The sequence below is a fragment of the Dasypus novemcinctus genome, chromosome 3 (genome assembly GCF_030445035.2).
Source record: "Dasypus novemcinctus isolate mDasNov1 chromosome 3, mDasNov1.1.hap2, whole genome shotgun sequence".
Taxonomy (NCBI): domain Eukaryota; kingdom Metazoa; phylum Chordata; class Mammalia; order Cingulata; family Dasypodidae; genus Dasypus; species Dasypus novemcinctus.
In genome coordinates, this window is record NC_080675.1 from 39,651,137 (window position 1) to 39,669,856 (window position 18,720).

The 18,720-nt window shown below is 40.9% G+C and overlaps 1 protein-coding gene across 6 annotated transcripts in view; it reads left to right on the forward strand.

The window, feature by feature from the left end:
* The window catches only part of SLC8A3 (solute carrier family 8 member A3), a 160,638-nt gene that overhangs the window by 13,002 nt on the left and 128,916 nt on the right, over nucleotides 1-18,720 (forward strand). For all 6 annotated transcript variants that reach the window (XM_058293191.1, XM_058293192.1, XM_058293190.1 and 3 more), the window contains exon 2: nucleotides 6,416-8,261. In XM_058293191.1, the coding sequence (XP_058149174.1) occupies nucleotides 6,478-8,261 (1,784 nt within the window). In that variant the 5' untranslated portion in view covers nucleotides 6,416-6,477. The remainder of the gene's footprint in view (nucleotides 1-6,415; nucleotides 8,262-18,720) is intronic.

Below are 18,720 nucleotides of genomic sequence, written 5' to 3' on the forward strand. Positions count from 1 at the left end.
TATGATGAGGCCTCCGTATCCAGAAAGACTCACCCTGCTCTCTGTGGGCCTTGTTCAAAAGGGTCTCCAAACCCAGGGGCTCTTCCAATAAGCAAAGCGGTTAACACCATATGCTCCAGGTCAGACTACTAGGGCTCTACTTAGTCTTGTGCAAATTACTTAACCTCCTGAGCTCTAATCTCCCATCTGTAAAATGGATTTGATGATAATAGTACCTCCTTCACCGGGAAGATTCAAAGAGATACCAACACATGAAAAGACTTAGCATTGCATGTGTTTTCGTCATTGGACCCGAGTTCCAGTTGTGACTGTCAGGCTCTCTGAGCAGCCAAGATCACATTTTTCCTGTCTTAAGAGAGGAGGGAGTTTTTGTTTCTGTGTTTCTAGGGGAGGATAGCCATGGAGGTAGAAGAAGTACAGAAGGAGATGCAATGTGCTTAGACTCAAGTGGCATGTTAGAGCTGGTGACTTGCCTGGTTGTACCAAAAATGTTAATGGAAATTGACTGTGATCCCTGTGCAGGGGCCCAGATTTAGAAGCAGAACAGGACAGCTCAACCCAGGCTGGGGATAGGCCTGGTAGAGTGTTCGCTCCTATTGGAGAAAGTGGAGGGCAAAGCAGGAGGGAGAATTTGCTCGGTCTGGCCTGGTGGCACTGTTTTATTAATGATTTGGAAGAGCAGAAGAACAGTGACTTTAATTAAATTTGCCAGCGATATTAAAAGATGTAAGGAGCCGCTGCTGAGGACACAGACACCTTGCTGACGGCCCTAAGGACATTAGGAAAAGAAGTCTGGAAGGAGATGAGAGGCCCAAGCTGAGCCACAGGCATTAGATTGGTTGAGAGAGAGGATTGTGATCTGGGGAAAGAGGGTATTCATGATGCAGAATGTTCCATAGACCCACCCTCATTATCTTCCTCTGTTGTATTTGCAAGAGTGTTCTAATTGATCTTCCTGCTCCAGTCTTGTCCCCCTTACAGCCATCCTAAACCCTTTAGCCAAATTTATTTTTCTGAACTACAAATCTGACCAGTCCATTCTCCTGTTTAAAATCCTATCATTGACTTTTCACTACCCTTAGGCTGAAATCCCATCTACTCAGTCTAGCATATAAGACTTCACATGAATTGAGCTCTCCCTACATTTCCAATTCCATCTTCTAAATCTCTAGCCTCACATTGACTTCTTTGTAATCCCATGCACACACCAGGCTTTTTCATGTCTCCATGTCTTTGCTTGGGCTGTGCTCTTTGACTTGAATGCCCTTCCTACTTTTCTTTTTTTTGACTAAAGCTCACTCATCCTTGAAGACTCATTTCAGGGATCATGCCCTTCAGAATGTCTCTCTGAATCCCCAACCTGGCTCTGTGCCCTCCTTATGCTCCCACAGCCTTTTGTCCTTTTCTCTACTTAATATAGTAAAATTGTCTGTTTGTGCATCCATCTAACCCTGATAGATTGTAGGATACATTATTGATAGAGGGTAAACCCTAAGTCTAATATTTCATTTTACCTACCAGTACCTAGAACCAGGCCTGGTAAATCATAGTCTTTTGCCAGTATTTGTCAAAATGAACTGAAAGGAAGGAGAATATTTAGATAGGACACTGCAGTAGGCAGCCAGGACTCCCCAGGAAACCTGTGCACTAGGTATCTTCCCCAAAAGGCTGGTCACTCCACCGGGGGTAGGCAGGGAAGTCACAATGTTCCTAAGTCCTGATCTGACTGGTTACTGATCAGAGACCATGGACATTCCACAACAAAGTGGGACACCTCAGTAAAATGGAGTAGCTGAAAACCATAAATTTTATGTCATTCATGTGTGAGTTCTGGTTCTGCTACATTCTTTTTTTTGCCTATCTTTTCTTAAAATTAAAGTTAATAGATCACAAGGAATGTTGCATTAAAAAACATTAAAAAAAAAAAACATAAGATGTTCCCATATTACCCACTCCCCACCCCCCCACCTCATCATTTTTGTAAATTGTGTTTTTTTGAAGATACATACATCACAAAAAAAGTTACAGTAAAAAATATGAGGTTCCTGTATACTCCCCACCCCCCACCCCACTCCTCCCACACCAACAACCTCCTCCATCATTGTGGCACACTCATCGCACTTGGTGAACACATTTTGGGGCACTGCTGTACTACATAGATAATAGTTTACCCTGTAGTTCACACTCTCCCCCAGTACATTCAGTGGGTTATGGCAGGATATATAAAGTCCAGCATCTGACCCTGCAATATCATTTAGGACAACTCAGAATCCCAAAAATGCCCCCACATCACATCTCTTCTTCCCTCTCCCTGCCCTCGGCAACTACCCTGGCCACTTTCTCCACCTCGATGCTAAAATTTCTTCTATTTCATAATAGTTTTATAGTAGAATATCAGTAAGTCCACTCTAGTTCATATTTTATTCCTCCATTCTGTGGACTCTGGGATGGTGATGTCCTCTCCACCTCTAGATCAAGAGGGGGCTTAAATTCCACATGAATGATGGATGCAATTCCTCTGCTTGCAGTTGTAGGCACTCTTGATTCCCTGGTGTAGTGGTTGACCATCTTCACCTCCTTGTTAACTGACCTGGATAAGACCAACAAACCAGAGAGTAGGAGTTGCCACTCTGCTGAGGCTCAGGGCCCAGCTGGCACATGGGCAGTGCAGAGATTCAAGTCTCCTGAGTATGGACCATCCCTAGCCCCAACCACAGGTTCAGTAAAAGTGACAGAAGAGGCATGTATAGGAAGGTCACATCTGAGTCCAGCTCCATCATACTCAGGAGCAAAAATTCCAAAGTAGGGCCCTCTGACATGGCACGGGGCTCCAAATCCATCTGTCATGACCATATACCATGTGGATCTCCATAGCCTTCAGGAGAACCAGTACCTAGGGTTGTATCCACTTTGGCTTTTTGTGGAGTCCTGCTGAGGTTTGCATAAGCATGACTCCTCTGATGACCTCCTGACTCTTTTTGGAAGACTCTTAGCCATATAAACTCATTTGTCTTTGCCATTTCCCCCTTTTATTCAAGGTCAAAAAGCAGTCTTTAATGCTTGATCCAACATGTAGGTTGAGATGGTTCTGCTATATTCTTTATACTTTGAGTAAATGACTTAACTAAGACTTGAATTCCCAAAATGTAAAATACAGATAAAAATAGTACTTATAGGGTTGTTACGAAGATTAAACGAAAAGGTGCTTAGCACTATGCACAGTAAGCATGTGTAACTGTTATATATTATTAATATATTTATTATTTTCGGTGATCCTGGGAGTCTTAAGCTGAGTCATATTACTGAGTATGCTTGGGGGTTGATCAAAGCACCTCAGCCAGAAACCTTTTCCTGGCAAGGCTGGAAAGAGCAAGTGGAAATTCACAGGCCATTTCCCACCTTTAACTCTAAAAACTCAGAGTAGGCATTTAATAGCCACCTTTTTGCTTGTTTTCTTTCATCCTTTCCCTTAGTTAATTCAGATTATTACAGAACAGTCTTTCAAAACTGGCCTCTGGTTCCCACCATGATAGCATATTCTTCATAAAAACCTGTTGCTGCATGATCTCTGCCTCTTCAAGATCAGGGGAGGACAAAAGCCATGATCTCCCTAATTCTCCCAATGGGGAAGAGAAATAGGAATTGTTGGCCCCCGTTAATCAAGATAGCTTCACTACCTTAATGTCCCAAGATTTTTTAATGCAGACGATCAGTCATCTCCCCATACTCTGTAGATACCCCACCCCCTTGGGGTTTGCTACCCTAAAAGCAGTCACTTACTGTCTCACCATGTTGGCTCTTGATTAAAGAGCTGTCCCAGCTATACCCATCATCTCTCTTTTCCTGTATTGGGTTTATCAAAATCCACAAAGTGTCAGGGCAATCAAAGGTCAAGGCAAGGAACCGAGATCCTTCTCTATCTGCATTTCTCCTGGGTGGGTGAATACCAAACCTGTAAAGGGGATTCTTTGTGCACATCACAGATTATCAGAGCTTTCTCACCTTTCCAACATGAATGCTCAATGGCTTCAACTATGCTACTTTTCCAAAGGCATCCTCACAGCCTCTTCTCCTCTGAATGAGGTCAAAGCCAGAGGCCCCAGGCACCTGGTGGGATGACCCTCAGTACCTAGACTGATGAGGAATGGGAGCCTCAACACTTGGTTCCCATTCTGGGGAATATGAAAAAGAGTTACTCCCTAGAGACTTTTGCAAGGAAGTCCTTCATGATTTACAGTATGCATCCTGTGTGCTGTGCCCTGTAAGAAATTTCTCTTTCTCAAGTGTTAGGAATTTAAAGGGGCCCTACATAGCCTCTAAAGTTTAGCCAGGGTTTTTCTATGATATCTATGTATTTTTCCAGAGTAGGTAGCTATAATTAAGATTATAAAATGGCTTTAAAGAAGGATGATGTTTGAGGAAGCTTCCCTGGTGGCTATTTTTATCCATTCTAAAATCGTGCATTTATTGAGTACCTGTTCCAGACTAATTAGGGTACCATGATAAACAAAATAGACACAGTATGTGCCATTGTCTTATTCATAATTTAATGGGTGAATTAGAAATTAGGCATATGATCCTGCAAATAAACATGTCATTTCAAAGTTTTATAAACGCCATGAAGGAAAATCGAATGGTGGGATGAGAGAACATACCAAATGGAGTTGACCCATTTTTAACGGTGAAGGATGGTTTTTCTGAGAAAGTGACACTTAAGTTGCAATCTAAAGCATTAATAAGAGTGGGGGTGCAAAGAAGTACTTGTTTGAGGCATAGAATGTGCAGAGACTGCGATAGAAAGTAACTTGGTGTGGCCCAGGAGCTGAAATGAAAGCCAGTATTGCTGAAGTGTAGTAAGAAGGAGAGTGGCAGGAGATGAAGGGGGAAGAGGAGGGAGGAGGTAGCTCATGCTAGGCTCTGTAGGTCAGGAAAGGAATCTGGTCTTTATATTAATGGCAAGGGGAAATTATTGAAAGTCTTCAAATAGGAAAGTAATATGCTTAAGTTTGATTTTTTAAGAAGACGACTATGGTTGTATGAGGAAGGTGGAATAGAGGCTGTTGTAAGTTCAGTTAGGAGACTACTGCAGTAAATTCAGGTGAATCATGGTGGCTGGACTGTGATAGTGATGGTAGAGATAGAGGGAGAGTTGATGGGATTTCGTGCTGGGTTGGATAAAGGACAGGAGGAGAGGGAGGCTTGCAGATTAACACCTGTTTTCTAGCGTGAGTAACAGAGTGGATTTTCTGAGATGGGAAACAGTGGAGAAAGAGGAAGAGATATGGAGGACAATGAATTTGAATCCTTCAAGGTGTTGTACAAATGCAACTCAAGATTCCTCTGTTACTAAAAGTATCCCCATGTGATTGAATCAGACGGGGAAAATGGTCAGATTGCATTTTTCGCTGTTGCATGGTATTTGCATTGTCCTTCTACATGAACGGGGTGGTGAGTGGAAAGATGAGCCTGTAGTTTCAGTTGAATTTCTTCCTACTCTTCAGAACTCATGCTCACTTATTGGTGATTTGAAGCCAGCAGATGAGGCAATATTTCACTCAAAGTTTTTCCTATGCTTTATATTTAAAAAGCTGATTTGTAGAGCCATTTGCATGTTTTATTTAAAGTGGTTTCAACCACTTAGTCCTTTCAATGTTTGGGTTTGGAATTTGAATGGCCGATCAATGTGCATCTTCCATAACAGGCTGTCCAAATTCTTTCTTAAGTACGTTCTACTGGACAATAGAAGGCTGCTATGGACTGGATCTTGGGCACAGGGTTACTGAGCCTCAGTTTAGGTGCAGTATAGGCAGCATTCATTATGGAATTGACTCTCTTGATTTCCCAAGCAATCTCAGAATTACAACTTGCCCCCAGAAGTTTTGGGTTTGGGGAGGAGTTTTTACCAAGTGGGCTCAATTACACAAAAGCAGGTTATTCTATTTTGGGGGACTAGCCCATGATAAAAATGCAACTCAGTATGCATTATTGCACACTTACGTTGTGCAAGATTCTTCAATATGATGACAATGAGATAAGGAATGCTGAAAACCCTAGAAACAGTATATTTGGGGATGAAGATTCAGAAAATGCTTGGCCTATTTTAAGCTGATTCTTGAGAACTCTCACAGTTAACAGTGGGGTTGGGAGATAAGACTAGCAGGATATTGCTTATACTTCCATCACCAATATCCCCAGGTATTTTAAACCATTCTTTAACCGAGTCTCCACCAGATGGTCCTGAGGACAGAGTAGCTATTTGTGCCTCCCATTGACATCTATTTTTCCAAGTAAGAGATGGCCCCATATGCTAGTGCAATATGTTGCTCAGAGTGAAGTATCAGTTCGTATTGGTGGAAACCTGTCATTTGCTGTCCTCCTGCCTCATGCCTTTTCCTGCCTCTCTGGTCTTTTCTAGGTCTCGGGCCTGTCAGGAGGACCACTGGTGCTGTGGTGGAAGTCAGCGTCTAAGTCTTGTGTATGGCGTGGTTAAGGTTGCAGCCTCTTACCTCTGCCTTCCTCCATTTTGGGCTGGTTACTTTTGTGCTTTTCCTGAATGGTCTTTGGGCAGAGGCTGGTAGCTCAGGGGATGTGCCCAGCACAGGGCAGAACAATGAGTCCTGTTCAGGGTCATCGGACTGCAAGGAGGGTGTCATCCTGCCAATCTGGTACCCGGAGAACCCTTCCCTTGGGGACAAGATTGCCAGGGTTATTGTCTATTTTGTTGCCCTGATTTACATGTTCCTTGGGGTGTCCATCATTGCTGACCGCTTCATGGCATCTATTGAAGTCATTACCTCTCAAGAGCGGGAGGTGACTATCAAAAAACCCAATGGAGAAACCAGCACAACCACGATTCGGGTCTGGAATGAAACTGTCTCCAATCTCACCCTTATGGCCCTGGGTTCCTCTGCCCCTGAGATCCTCCTCTCTTTAATTGAGGTGTGTGGTCACGGGTTCATTGCTGGTGATCTGGGACCTTCTACTATCGTAGGCAGTGCAGCCTTCAACATGTTCATCATCATTGGCATCTGTGTCTATGTGATCCCCGATGGAGAGACTCGAAAGATCAAGCACCTACGAGTCTTCTTTGTCACTGCTGCTTGGAGCATCTTTGCCTACATCTGGCTCTACATGATACTGGCAGTCTTCTCTCCTGGTGTGGTCCAGGTTTGGGAAGGCCTCCTCACTCTTTTCTTCTTTCCAGTGTGTGTCCTGCTGGCCTGGGTGGCAGATAAGCGAATGCTCTTCTACAAATACATGCACAAAAAGTACCGCACAGATAAACATCGAGGAATTATCATAGAGACAGAGGGTGACCACCCCAAAGGCATTGAGATGGATGGGAAAATGATAAATTCCCACTTTCTAGATGGGAATCTGGTACCCCTGGAAGGGAAGGAAGTAGATGAGTCCCGCAGAGAGATGATCCGGATTCTCAAAGATTTGAAGCAAAAACACCCAGAAAAGGACTTAGATCAGCTGGTGGAGATGGCCAATTACTATGCTCTTTCCCACCAACAGAAGAGCCGCGCCTTCTACAGGATCCAAGCCACCCGTATGATGACAGGCGCAGGTAATATCCTGAAGAAACATGCAGCAGAACAAGCCAAGAAGGCCTCCAGTATGAGTGAGTTGCATACTGATGAACCTGAGGACTTTGTCTCCAAGGTCTTCTTTGACCCATGTTCTTACCAGTGCCTGGAGAACTGTGGGGCTGTACTTCTGACAGTAGTAAGGAAAGGTGGAGATACATCCAAGACTATGTATGTGGACTACAAAACAGAAGATGGTTCTGCCAATGCAGGGGCTGACTATGAGTTCACAGAGGGCACTGTTGTTCTAAAGCCAGGGGAGACCCAGAAGGAGTTCTCTGTGGGCATCATTGATGATGACATTTTTGAGGAGGATGAACACTTCTTCGTGAGGTTGAGCAATGTCCGCATGGAGGAAGAGCAGTTAGAGGAAGGGATGCCTCTAGCAATGCTCAACAATCTTCCCTTGCCTCGGGCTGTCCTAGCATCACCTTGTGTGGCCACAGTCACCATCTTGGATGATGATCATGCAGGCATCTTCACTTTTGAATGTGATACTATTCATGTCAGTGAAAGTATTGGTGTCATGGAGGTCAAGGTTCTTCGGACATCAGGTGCACGGGGCACAGTCATTATCCCCTTTAGGACAGTAGAAGGGACAGCCAAGGGTGGTGGTGAGGACTTTGAAGACACATATGGGGAGCTGGAATTCAAGAATGATGAAACTGTGTAAGTAATCTTTAAATATTCTACATTCCTCCCCCTATCCTGTCCCATCTCCTTCTGTCCTCCTGTACCAATCTTTAAAACTCTTTCTTGTGTTTGGTTAATGTCAAACTTTGGTTCCACCACAGGTATGCAAGATCAGCAGACACTACTGGGAAGGTTCTGCTTCCAAACCCTTTTTCAGTTTTCTCACTTTAAATTGTTTCTGGGCAAGGAATCCTGTGGCAGGATCTAAGAACAGAATATTTGGTTCACTGAACCCCAAAATAATGACTAGTAGATGTGTGGAGGTGGGATGACAGAAAATTTTTGATATCAGAATTTGGGGAATTCTTGTGACTAAGCAAGATCTAGGAGATCACTTGGAGCTCTCCTCATGGCAAGCGCTTAAAAAAAGGTTTGAAACCAATCCATTAAAGTCCAACCAGAATACCTTCAAGGAAGCAAGTGGCATTGGTTTTTTTTCCCCCTAATACCATATTGCAGTTTTATCATGTAACCAGATTTCAAGCATCTCACCATCATTTTGGAAATTCCAAAATTGTTTGAAACTTGGCAGTCTATTTAAGTGCCCATAGGCTATTTTGTGGTATGAACTTGTACAGCCCAGGTGAGATGGGTCAGTATGGCTTAGGTATTGGAATTATCTTGGAGAAGCAGAGCTCCCAAGGCAATGGCCACTTGATTTTAATCACAGGTCTAAACTCCAAAAATCTGAGTAAGCAGTGAAAGAGAAGCCTTTTAGGAATGTGGGACAGAATGTGTCTGCTGAGTGATCCTCTCTTCCCACAGTCCAGGATTCTCCTGAAATACTTCTTCTCAGACTACTGCCCCATTTAGTCCTTCAGAAACCATGGGTATTGCCCTTCTATTGCCTCTATTGCCCTAGGGCTTCTCCCCATTGACCCTTCTTGGAAACTGGGTGTTCTATCCTTTTCCCAGATGAATTGCTTTGAAGAAGACAGCAGAGTGACTTTCCCTAGAGTTTACAGCTTATACAGAAATTCTAGGTTAGGCTCTTCCAGTGTGGCCAAGGAGGATGGATATGAGAAAGGGTATCCTTGCCTTTGAATTCCTTGCTCATGTCCACAAGCAATAAGCATTAGGAAGAGAAGATATAAAGAATAAAGTGGGCATATATGAAGGGAGACATCAAATTGTTCCAAGAACCTTCTAATAACACTTTTCAATGGAAAATTAAAATGTAGCACTTCTAGAAGAGCAAGGAAAGAAACCCATAGAGAAGAAGATCCACAGAATCAAGGGAGAGATGTTATAGAAGTGCCTCTTTCCAGGTGCCTTGAGACAGAGTCCAAAAAGGGTTCTGGTGACAGCAGAACTGAGTGGCCAAGGGGACTACTCTGCTTTTCTCCTTATTCAATCCCTTTCTAATAATGTGATAAAGTTATTTAGGGTCTCTGGGTCTAAAGTTTCATCTGTAAAGTGGGAATAACAATACTTTCCTTGCCTGGGGGGAGAGCAGGCTCTTTCGCAGTTCCTTCCAGCTCTAAGATTATCTGGACCATAGACTCAGGAGCTCAGTGTAGGTCTTATTTGCACCTGCCAAAAATGGGACAAGGAATATTGTCTCTGAAAGTGAAATAGCCATTGATGAATTATTAGGGCTCTGTTTAGTCATTTTGCTGGGAAGGATAATCATTTGTTAGCATAAGTGAAAACCTGTGCCTTCTAGAGAATACTATCCACTTATTTGTGATACAGGGGAGTGTTTATACATACAAATGAAGGACTAGCTGGGGTGATAAACTCCATGAAATTTCACATGTTTATGGCAATGCCAGTATAAAAGTTTATTGTCAGGCATTACATAACATCAAGACCACAAAATTTTTATAATTGGATGGACTCGTGGCTCTTTAAATCTAGCACCCTACCTGTCAGTGGCACAGAAAGGTGGTTTTTGAGAGATCATAGGCTTGGATCCCTATTTCCTCATTCCATTGTGTACCTATGATCTCTGAATATGATTAAACCTTCCTCAAACCCATTTATGTTTTAAGCCTGTATATTATCTTGTGAAAATGAGCCTCATAAATTCACTTCTGGGTGATCTTCATTCTAAATATATGTCAGTCTCCAGAAGCTAGAGATTCTGGCTCAGGTATCCTAAGGTTTGGCAAACAAGTCTGTTTTCTCATTTATTCCTTTGCATTATTAGTTTTTACAATTTTTTTTTGTTAATTTTTTTGTGTTTTTTCCTTTGCATTATTTTTAGTGTGCAATATATTTTCTTTTCATCATTGCAGAATAATGAGCCTAAAACATGCTAGTCTGTCTTCACATAGAAGCCTTACCCCTGATACTTTAAATCATAATTTTACAACTAGAACAAAAACCATGGGCTCTAAATACACTATGTTAGAATTCTGACTTTATTGCTACTTTAACCATGTGGTTTTGGGAAAATTTCTTAACCTATGAGATGATTTCCTCACTGATAAAACAAAGGATCATAATATCTCTCTTGCAGGTTCTGATGATTGAGGGTATTGTGTGCCATGTTCTTGGTACATGCTTGTGCTAAGTAAATGATGGCCCTTCATAGGCCTGTTGGTGATTTAACAGTATTTTTCAAAAGATATAAGTGAAAGTTATCAAGTTACTTGTGTTAATAAGAGAGGTCTCTGGGTGACCCTAATTAATGCACATGCTAGTTTATAGTTACCATTAAGAGACCTAACCTAAATTTATAAAATTATAGAGCCATAAAGGACATTAGAATATCTTCTAGAGTAGTCCTTCTCAAACTTTATTGTGCTTATGAATCATCCAGAGATCTTGCTAAAGTCCAGATTATGATTCAAAAGGTCTAGGGTATGTCTTGAGATTCTGCTTTTCTCACGAGCTCCTGATGGCTGCTTGTCCTAATTTAGAGTAGAAAGGCTCTAAAAGCTCTTGACCAAACCATGAAACTCAGAACGGAAAGTGGCTTTTCAGGTTGACTTGACTTGGCTGAATCATGAATGCTTGCTTTCCAACTTTCAACCCGAATTTAGCTAGAGCCCAGCTCTGAAACTGTATTCTTCTAAATTAGCTCCTACCCTGAAGCTCTGCTTTTGTAATACCAGTTTGGGAACTGGTATTAAAACCTTCAGGGTACTTGAACAGAATTTGCATAGAATAAGTTTGCTTTCTAACCCTCCATCTGTGGGTACCTTTATGTGCTTACCAAATCTGGTAGCATGGTAAAGTTTGCCATCACCACTCTCCTCTAAATCTAATCAGGTTAAGGCCAGACCTATTCTATATCAATCATTTGGGGCCTGTGCATGTTCACATGTTGGTTTTATGCTTTACATCTTCAAAGGTTTTCTTAGCAGCATGGTAAGATGGAAAAGCCTGAACTTTGGAGTCTGACAGATGAGACTCCATTAATCACCTGTGTAAGTCTGAACAAGTCACTTCACCTGGGTCCCAGCATTTTTGTTGAAATGACAATAACACCTATAGTGACAAATATTAAGTACAAATTTGAAGAAAATGTACCTATATCAGTGTCTGCTCATAGAAGGTACCCCCTTGTTTAACAAATGTTTTTCAATACCTGCCATGTTCTACCTACATTCTAGGTGCTGGGAATAAATAAATGGATAAGACAAACTTGTATTTCAAGGATTAACCTTCCAGTGGATAGGTATATCAGTTATAGAGACAAATCAAAACACATGGAAGAAGTGGTAGGCTGAGATAGTTTCAATGAAAGAGGATGGGAATTCCCTCCTATGTGTGTGATACCACCGAAGTTTTAAAAATAATCTTCATTAAGAATGTCCCAGTGATGGAGGTAGGGTGGGGATGGGTACATGATTAATTTACACACCTTACAACCCTTGATATTTGAGAGGGGTACTCTTGCTGTCTTCATGATTCAGAATTCTCACTTTTGTGACCCACCACGCAGTGCTTCTTGAGAATTATGGCCTTTGGGTCTACTGTTTACAATAATAAAATCTCACTGATACATGTCTGCTAGTCTCACTCACCAAATAAGTGACTGGCTTCTACATCCCAGGCTCACAGCATGCCTCTGCAGAAGAGCAGATGATTGTAACTCATGGACTTTTGGGGTCTCTGGGAATAGTAATAGCTGTAAATGACAAATATGAAAATGCTAAGATCTACTATAATTAAATAGCATGGTCCTGCCTTTGAAGAACAGTGTGTTGGCTGTGCCATACATTTTCCAACTAAATCAGAATTTTAAAGCTGAAAGGTATCTAACCTCTTGTTTTTATAAATTATAAAGCTAAGATTCAGAGAGGAAAAGTGACTTGTCCATGGTCACACAGCTATATATGATAGAAAGTTAGAATTGGATAAGGCTTTAGAGGTAATCTTCCCCCCGGCCATGCACACACACACATTTGGACTTCACTTTATTTTTATCCATCAGTAAAATACTAACTTTGGAAAGAATGTGGCAAGTTTTGGGTCTAAGATGCTTTGGAAGTGTAAATACAGTAGAATTAAGTGACTAATCCCTTAACTAAGAAGAATCATCTGTCATGCACTATTTTAAATCTCTGGGTTCACCTTGAGACTGTTCAGGAAGGAAAATATTAAGCCCCCTGAAGGAAAAAAATTTTTTTCTATTCCAGTGATCTGTAACTGCAAAAAGATGACAAGCATAGCTGAGACATCTTTTAGGCAACCCTGGTAAATTGCAGACTATACCCTGTTCCATGAAATAATGAAGTTTTTCCAAAGTGGTACAGGCCAATCTCTTCCTGGGATGCTTTCTCTGTAAAGTTTCAACCCCCAGGAACCTTTCCATCAAAATCTGTAAGAGTCTGGAGTGCCAGAGGATACAATTTGCACATTCACCAATTTGACTAAAACACAGTAGGCTTTTTCCCATCTAAGTGGATGGGTTAGGATATTCTCCTTCCAACCACAAAGGGAGATTATTTACATCCCAAGTCACCTTTCAGGCTTGAGAAGATTCACAAGCTGCAAGCTTAGTGAGAGTGGGAGTAGGGTAGGGATGATAAAATTAGGGCCAGCTGGCTACTGGTGTCTATTCATGATTCCATTCAGCCACCTAACCTCAGGGTCCCCCCCTTCTGAGCCAATCTGCTGATGTGATTTTTTTTTAACATTCCTTCCCCCTCCCCCACCCCACTCCATCACAATTGTAACTCTTTGAGCCAGGGTTTTTAGTGGAAATGCATAATTGGTAGATCCAGATCCTTAGAAATCATCATGGGAGGGCATCACCCCAGAAGGTCAAGTCATGCTCCTAACAGGCTCACCCCTGAAGGATGAGGCTACCCTGGGCCAGTGTGGGGTGAAGGCCCTGATCACCCTGGAAGTAGCTGGCTGCATGCTTGGAGATAAAGTCCATGGTTCCATGGCCCATCCTGGGAAAGCGAAAGGCCAGACTCCCATGGTGAACAAACCAAATATGACGAGCCAAGCAGTGGATGCAATACAACTGGTGTTTTGTCAATGTCATGCCCACCTTTGGCAAGAAGAAGGGCCCCAATGCCAACTCTTAGGTCCTTTGTAACCCTGGCTTTCTGTAATAAAGCCACTTAGCCCAGTCAAAAGAATAATAATATTAATAATAATTCTCCCTTAGCTAGGATCCCTCCTTTCTCTTTTTTTATCTTCAGTTCCTGACTTCCAGTGACAATATCCCTCCTCAGCTTTGTGTGGACAGTCAATAACCAGGATCTTTGGCTCCATGAAACCCACATTGAGCCATGTACTTGGCACAGATTTGTCCTGAAGAGATAAATCCAATCTAAGCCAATTACTGAAGGGGTTACTTAGCAGTACAATGGAACATTTCAGGAGGGGTTGTTCAATCACAATTCTCCTCCTTCTGGGCCCGAATGAGTGATTAAAGGCCATGTGGATTTTTTAGCTGAAGCTTTGATAATTGTGTACAGAAGGGCCCCAGATCCTGATATGTTTTTTTCCCATTCTTTCTTACTGAGACTGTAAAAAATCTTAAAGAATGACATACTTCAACTCTGTGATCCATAAAGCACCCCAAGCCTGCTGAGAATCTGGCATGTCTGCAGAAATCTCCAGGAAGTCCAAAGCTTCTCTGATTAATTTGTTTTAGGGTCTAACAGTACAGTCTCCCCTGGAACAATGGACCAGGCATACCTCAAAGGCTATCCAGTGTGCTAATTCTGGTCTGCTCCTACAAGCCCACCCTCTGGCATGAGAAAACTAGGTGGCACAGGGTTAAACATCCCACCAGGGAGAATGTCAGATTGGGTTGGAAAAGAATGACACTGGTTGGAGATGATCACATGATTGGCCAATCAGAAAACAAAGCAGTAAGCAGGCGCTCCTGTGCACTACTCATGGAAGTGTTAGTTGGGGCTTCCTGCAGTAATAAAGGGATGCAAGTGAAGATCCTGCCACGGGTCTTGCTTATTTTGTCTTGCCTCTTCTGGCTCGTATGGTCAAAGTTTCCTCTTTCACTCACAAGGATAAAGGCAAGGAGGATTTGCGCAAAGCAGGTAGGTGAGGATGGAGAGCTTCATCAAGTTCCCAGACGTATTTGATGATTTGTGACTGGCCATTCCTTTTCCTCCCTTTGGCTATGCCTCATCTGCTCCATGAGGAAGTTAGTACAGGTAAGAGTGTAATATTCAGCTTACACAAGATGTTGTTTTCTTTCTTTTTCCTTTTTTTTTTTTTTAAAGAAAAACTGAGTGATACTTCCAAACCTAATCTAGAGTCCTGGCATGGAGCCAGTAGCATGTATATGAGAGCTGAGGAGAGAGAACTTCTTGATCTCCAAATAGAGGAAGGTACCCATATTTAAATTCTGAACAGTCCAGAAGCATTTAGCAGGAATCAAAATGCTTTTAGGATTTTGTTACATGCCCATGAAAAAAAGCACTAAGCAAATATTGCCAGGTGGTATCATAGTTATTATTCATAGCAATTACTTTCCCACTCCTAACACCTGCTAGATACCCAAGCAGGAAATTACCTGGACAAGTGGAGAAGAAGTTAAAGTCAAAAGTGGAGCTTATTTATTATGGAAAAATTTGTTTTTCTGAAAATATAGTGATCACTGGATAGATATGTGTGTGTATTTAATTTTAGGTGTCAGTTTTGCACCATCTCTATTGTCTCTACCTAAGTGTCAGCATGCAGATAGAGTCACATCTATCTTAGCCTGGCCCTACCTGAGCCCAGTTGAGTTACCAGGTGATAGATAAGATTCATGAAGAGCCAGTTATTTATCATCCAAACAATAACCTGTAATAGGTTCTTTAGTTCAAAATAAGTAACAAATAGATAGTAATTGAACTCAGAAAATGGCAGGATGGGGCCGCAAAATTCTGGATTATGAAAGAGTAATACTGCCACTTCTCTCTAGTATGCCATCTTTCCCCAGTCCCTTTGGTTTTTTTTTTCCTTCTTCTTCTTTATTTTCCTTTAAATGTTACATTAAAAAAATATGAGGTCCCCATATACCTCCCACCCCACCCCTCCCACATCAACAACCACTTCCATCATCACAGCACATCCACTGCCTCTGGTGGATACATTCTGGAGCACCGCTGCACCTTTGGTCTTTATTGGCCACTCCTTTGGTTTTCTTCTTGTGTGTCCCACAGGATTTTTTTTTCCCACTAATATAAAAAAACATAAACAATAAATGTATAATAGTTGTGAACTTACAAAACAAATATCAAACAAACATATATAACATCTCACCCTACCACCAATAACTTCCTTTGTTTTTAAACCTTTTTAACTAATGATTAAAGAGCATTGTCAAAATATTACTAGTAAAGAAAGTATTTTTCCCCTAACCAGTCAGACTATTATCTTTATATCATTTATATATGAAAATACATAAACAAGTAAGTGTATAGTAAGAGTTGTGAACTTACGAAGCAAACATGCATAACATCATGCAAGGGTCGCATACATCAACCCTCCACCAACACCTTGCATTGTCACGAGACGTTTGTTACAAACTATGAAAGAACACTGTCAAAATCTTACTACTAATCATAGTTCCTATCTTACATTTGTGTGTTTTTCCCCCAATCCACCCTGTTATTATTTTTTAAATATATATATTTTTATGACGGAAGTTGTAAACTTATAAAACAATCATGCACATGTGCAGAATTCCCAAACAACACCCCTCGATCAACACGCCACAATGTGGTGTGTCATTTGCTACAGATAAAATAATATTCATCTCATTATTGCCATGTCTATAGTGTACATTTGGCTCACATTTTTCATACTGCCTCAGTATCAACACAGTACATCTTTTGCATAGATGCAAGAATATTACATTATTACTGCTAACCACAGTCCATAGGTCATTCCAGCTGTGTTTTTCCAATGCTTCTCCACATTTCCAACACCCTGCAGTAGTGATACAAATTTGCTCTAGTTAACAAAGGAAAGTCTTGCATCTGCACCATCAACCACAAATCTCATCCACTTCTTGATTTACTGTGCTATCCAGTTCCTAGATTATTCTCTAGCATTCTGTCAATTGGCATTTATATAACTAGACTACCATTTTCAGTCACAACCCCATTTATAAACTAGCTGTTACTCACTGTGTGTTACCATCCACTCTATACATTTCCACACTTTTACAGTAAAGCTAATAAAAACTTCTATATATACATTAAACATCAGTAGTCCACTCAGTCCTTCTCTTAACTCCTTTAAGAATCCACCACCTACCACTGGGTCTTAAAGATATTTTCCAATAATTTCCTCTGGAAGTTTTATGGTTCTTGCTTTTATTTTTAGTTTTTTTTTTATCCATTTTGAGTTAGTTTTTGGATAAGGTGTGAGATGGGGGTCCTCTTTCCTTCTTTCAGCTATGGATGTCCATTTCTTTCAGCACCATTTGTTGAATGGATTGTTCTGCCTGAGCTGTGTGTTTGACAGGCTAGTCAAAAATCATTTGACCATACCTGTGAGGGTCTGTTTCTGAACCATAAATTTGGTTCCACTGGTCTATTGTGTCTGTCTTTAGGCCACTACCATGTTGTTTCTACCACTATAGGTAGGTATTATGATTTAAAGTCTGGAAATGACGGTTCACCTTTCCTTTTTATGATGTTTCTGGCTATTCAGGACTCCTTACACTTCCAAATAAACTTTATGATCAAGTTTTCAATTTTTTCTTTAATGCTGGTGGACTTTTTATTGGTATTTCATTAAATCTGTATATCAGTTTGAGTAGAATTGACATCTTAATGATATTTAAGATTCTTCCAATCCATGAGAATGGAATGTTCTTCCAGTTATTTAGGGCTTTTTTTATTTGTTTAACATTGATTTACAGTTTTCTGAATACAAGTGCTTTTACATCATTGGTTAAGTTTATTCCTGTCTATTTGAGTTTTATCCATCATATTTTATTTTCACCACTCTTTTGACAATTTTAATTACTTTTATTGATATAATCTTCATTTCTAGACTCTCTTCCAGACCCCTCTTCTCCTGTCTTTATTTTTCAGGCTAGCACACCCTTTAGTATTTCCTGAAAATCTGGTCTCTTGATTAGACATTCTCTCAGTTTCTGTTTATCTGTGAATATTCTAATTTTGCCCTCATTTTTGAAAGACAGTCTTGCCAGATATAAGATTCTTGATTGGAAGTCTCTCTCTTGTAGTATCTTAAATATATCAGACCACTGTCTTTTTACCAACATGGTTTCTGGTGAGAAATCAGCACTTAATCTTATTCCGTATCCCTTATATGTTATGCATTGCTTTTCTCTTGCTGCCCTCAGAATTCTCTCTTTGTCTTTGGCCTTTGACATTCTAATGAGTATGTGTCTCGGAGTTGGTCTATTTGGATTTTTTTGGACAGGAGTACGTTGTGCTTCTTGGACAGGGATATTTATGTCCTTCAATAGGGTTGGGAAATTTTCTACCATTATTTCTTCAAATATTCCTCTGCCCCTTTTCCCTTCTCTTCTCCTTCTGGGACACCCATGACATGTATGTTTGCATGCCTTTTGCTGTCATTTAGATTCCTGAGACCTTGTTCAATTTTTTCCATTCTTTTCTTCATCTGTTCTTTTGTATGTTCACTTTCAGAGGCCATTTCTTTAAGCTCACCAATCCTTTCTTCTGCCTCCTCAAATTTGATCTTATAATATTCCAATTCTTAAAAATTTCATTGATTGTACTTTCATTCCCATAAGATCTGCTATTTTTCTATGTATGCTTTCAAATTCTTCTTTGTGCTCATCCAGTGTCTTCTTAATATCCTTAATCTCTTTAGCCATCTCACTGAATTTATTAAGGAGATTTGTTTGAACATCTGTAATTACTTGTCTCAACTCCTTTATGCCATCTGGAGGCTTATCTTGTTCCTTTAACTGGGCCATAACTTCCTATTTCTTGGTGTGGGTTGTAATTTTTTGTTGGTGTTTTCGCATCTGGCTTACTAGAGTATTCTTTCTGGGTGCAGTTTT